This window comes from Lithobates pipiens, unplaced genomic scaffold (assembly GCF_037356315.1).
Source record: "Lithobates pipiens isolate NorthernLeopardFrog02 unplaced genomic scaffold, aLitPip1_a1.2 Scaffold_23, whole genome shotgun sequence".
Taxonomy (NCBI): domain Eukaryota; kingdom Metazoa; phylum Chordata; class Amphibia; order Anura; family Ranidae; genus Lithobates; species Lithobates pipiens.
Window position 1 is genome coordinate 214,028,812 of NW_027507785.1, and position 3,292 is coordinate 214,032,103.

Consider the following 3,292-nt stretch of genomic DNA (forward strand, 5'->3'; position numbering starts at 1 on the left):
ACAAAATGCAGGTTAATTTTCAAGGATACTGTCCATATGTATTTAGGTCCTTACAGTCAAAGATTATATGTGCCTGCTACTCAAATAAAACATACAGGTACTCCTCTCGTAATGACCAGGTCATTAAACAAATTGTAAACGAGGAGCCACAATGAATCAATATTTTAAGCATTCTTAACTACTCTACTGTATTGTGGAAAAAAGGTCTAAAACACAAAACTCCAGCTCAATAACATTGTTTTAATTTGCATAAGTACAGAACACAAACAAAAATTATGTACTGTACTGTACAATACAATGATTTATAGCACTTTGTTCGGGTGGGGGGAGCTGGTCGTAAGTCCGAGTGGTCGTTAAACGGGTAGGTCAATAAACGAGCAGTATCTGTATCTCATTCATTAAGAAAGCAATATATAGCAAATTATAAAAAATGATGTTGATGTGCAAATGTGGGGAAGAAAAGGGAAAGTAGAAAGATTGCATGAATAATAAATAACACGCAAAATCAGGAGAATATGCAAAAAGTCCATGTTTTTGTAAAGCCTCATTATTCTTTGATACACTAACAGTTCTCTAGCTGCATTTTAATCCATCTTGTCTTAATTTATCATCCCTATATATACAGACATGTAATCAGAGATGCTGAGCTATCACTATTCACTATGTATGATCAGACAGTTCACAGAGTCTTCCAGCAAAGTAAACCTGTCAGTCACTTTCTTCTACTGATATCAGATGGCTCTTTTCTTGCCAACGTAATGCATTGGATGTAAAATACATCCCAGAAGCTTAAAAACATGTAAGTATGATCCTTTAAGCCAAAATAAAGTTAATCAAGCTATTATATGTTGTAAAAACCCACTATCACTATAACTACATGTCATTATGATCACATGTATAGATAGCCCAACCTAATTTTGAAATTAAGTTCCATTTCAAACATGTAAAATCTAAGAACAATATGTACTGTGAGCAAGAAACACACACATACGGTTCTTTCTTCACTGCCATGGTATCCATCCAAATCCTTAATAAAGCTTCTGTGGAAGGACTCAAGTAGTGGGTATATACCGCATAATGAGGGGCCAAGGTTACCATCACATTTATTAAATTCAAAGACAAATTAGTGCTGGCATCAAATTTATAAAATAATATTCATTTCTTTTATATGCTCTCAGAATTCAAATGCTTCCCTTGTTGTCTGCTGTAATACAGGCTGTTAGAGCAATAGCAACAACACTCAGCTGTTCATTTTAGAAAAAAAAAAAATCATTTGAGCAACAAAAAAAAAAATTGCAAACAGATTTTATTTTCATGCCGTGTACCACTGTCACAAATATATTACAGTATGATCCACTTTTCCTCAATGGCTGCAAAAAATTAAAACTACTTATAAATGTTGGCACCCATCTTTTCACTATCTTGGCAAAATAAAAATGCTGCATGGTCTATTTAATTAACTAAAATGATCTGTTTTTCTGAAAACCCCCATAGTGAAGCTGCATTAATACTGAATAGTATATGTTACACAGTGAAATTTCAACCTGTGTAGTCCACAGTGGTCTCATACACACCGGCCCATGGAGCTGAGAAGGGATGAATGCAGAATGTTTCCATAGTAACCATCAATACAAATGTGAGGAGAACAGAGGCAACACAAGAACAAGCTTCGATTTCTGAGTCAGATGCTCCTGAGATTCTGTGTAGCTTCCTTCCCAAAAGGATTAAGTGGTGCTCTAGAGAATCCATGGATGACACACCACTCATGGATCATTCTGCGATATTGTTTGAACTGCTGGATCAGCAGCGTTTGCAGAGCTTTTCCATAGCTCGCCCCCAACTACTGCTCGAAATGACCTTCGGAACTCTTCGTTCTTCCAGGTGTAGATGAAGGGGTTAAGCACAAACAGCAGACAAAGCAGGAGCCAGCTGCCTACCACAATCCCACTGGGTAAAGGCTGGAACAGGGCATAAAGGACTGACCATGCAAAGGGCTCTGTGGTCAGGGTGAAAACACAGCACACAATTAGCACGTACAGTCCCAGGCGCTTGTCCTTACGAGGGCAAGAACAGGGCAAGTTGTGGACCACCTGGAAATTGAGGACACTTACCCGCTTCAGGCTGACCTGCACTTTTCTGAAAATGCGGAAGTAGCAATGGAAAAGGATGACTGTCTGGCTCAGTACTGTGACGGAGGAAAGGATGGCCGTGTAGGAACTAGACACTGGGATCTCCTGACCCCAAAACACATAAAGTCTGAGTTGTGGACAAGGAAGAATAATGTCATATGGTCTTTGTCCAAAAAGCCAAGGAAGCAAGAATGCAAGGGGCAATACCCAAGCCATGGCAATCATCCACTCTGTGTTCCTCTTCTGATACACAGTATGGTAAACCGTTGGCAGTTTGGTGATGAGAACAAAGCGGTTCAATGCAATCAGTGAATGTGATAAGAGAGACACTGTCATCCACAGGAAAAACACCCCTTCCATGAACACCCTGTAAGAGGGATTCTCCAGACGACCAGTGGATATTAATATTGCTTCTTGAGGCATCCAGAAAGCACATACTAGAAGATCTGAAACACAACCATTCACGATGAAAGCATTACTGGTCGTCTTGAGTTTCTTGAATGAGCAGACTAGATAAATTACCAAAACATTGGCCAAAGTGCCAGATACTGAGTAGACAGAGTATGCCGTAGCCACCAGTACACGTGTTCCCAAGAGCCCTTCACATTGGCTTGGGGAAGAGGTGCTGTTGCTCATCCTGTACAGAATAGAAAAGCCATGCCCAGATCAGATGCACAGAAAAAGAAAGGAAAAAAGAACACGAGTGAAAGCATATGTGTGAGAAAGAGCAGTAGAGTGAAGCAAACAGCGAGACGGAGAGAGAATATGAGATTGAGGAGGGAGGGGGTGACATGGCTGTGACAGCTTTCCGTGTTATACTCTCAGCTCACTTTACGTCTTTGTGACATTATACTCTTGGAAAAAAAGCTTTTGTAATGGATTATTCAACAGGTTCCAAGGTAGAGAATGAGTAGCTGATTCTACAGTCAATGTAAAGTGCATATCTCTCTTCAGTGTCTTTTAACAGAAAACGTGCTGAAAAGTGGAAATGGCTCATTATGGACAACAAAAGTACTTGGGATCCAGTAATGCATCATAAGCAAGAAAATTAGAGATCTGCAATAAAAGACATGGAATCTATGTTTCTACCTTTACTCACCCCTTGCAATTGGAATTGTTGCCTGAAATATAGCAGTCACTCCATATTATTATTATAATTATTA

General features: G+C 39.3%; 1 protein-coding gene across 1 annotated transcript; it reads right to left on the minus strand.

Annotated features, from left to right (window-relative positions):
- Positions 1-1,086: 1,086 nt before the first annotated feature.
- GPR88 (G protein-coupled receptor 88) lies at positions 1,087-2,949 on the minus strand. The gene has a single exon (XM_077452820.1). The coding sequence runs from the start codon at positions 2,763-2,765 to the stop codon at positions 1,764-1,766; it is 1,002 nt and encodes a 333-aa protein (XP_077308946.1). The 5' UTR covers positions 2,766-2,949; the 3' UTR covers positions 1,087-1,763.
- Between the last annotated feature and the right edge of the window lie 343 nt (positions 2,950-3,292).

Bases quoted from the DNA above. Each gene is read 5' to 3' on its own strand.
- GPR88 (XM_077452820.1), bottom strand. From the start codon at position 2,765: ATGAGCAACAGCACCTCTTCCCCAAGCCAATGTGAAGGGCTCTTGGGA.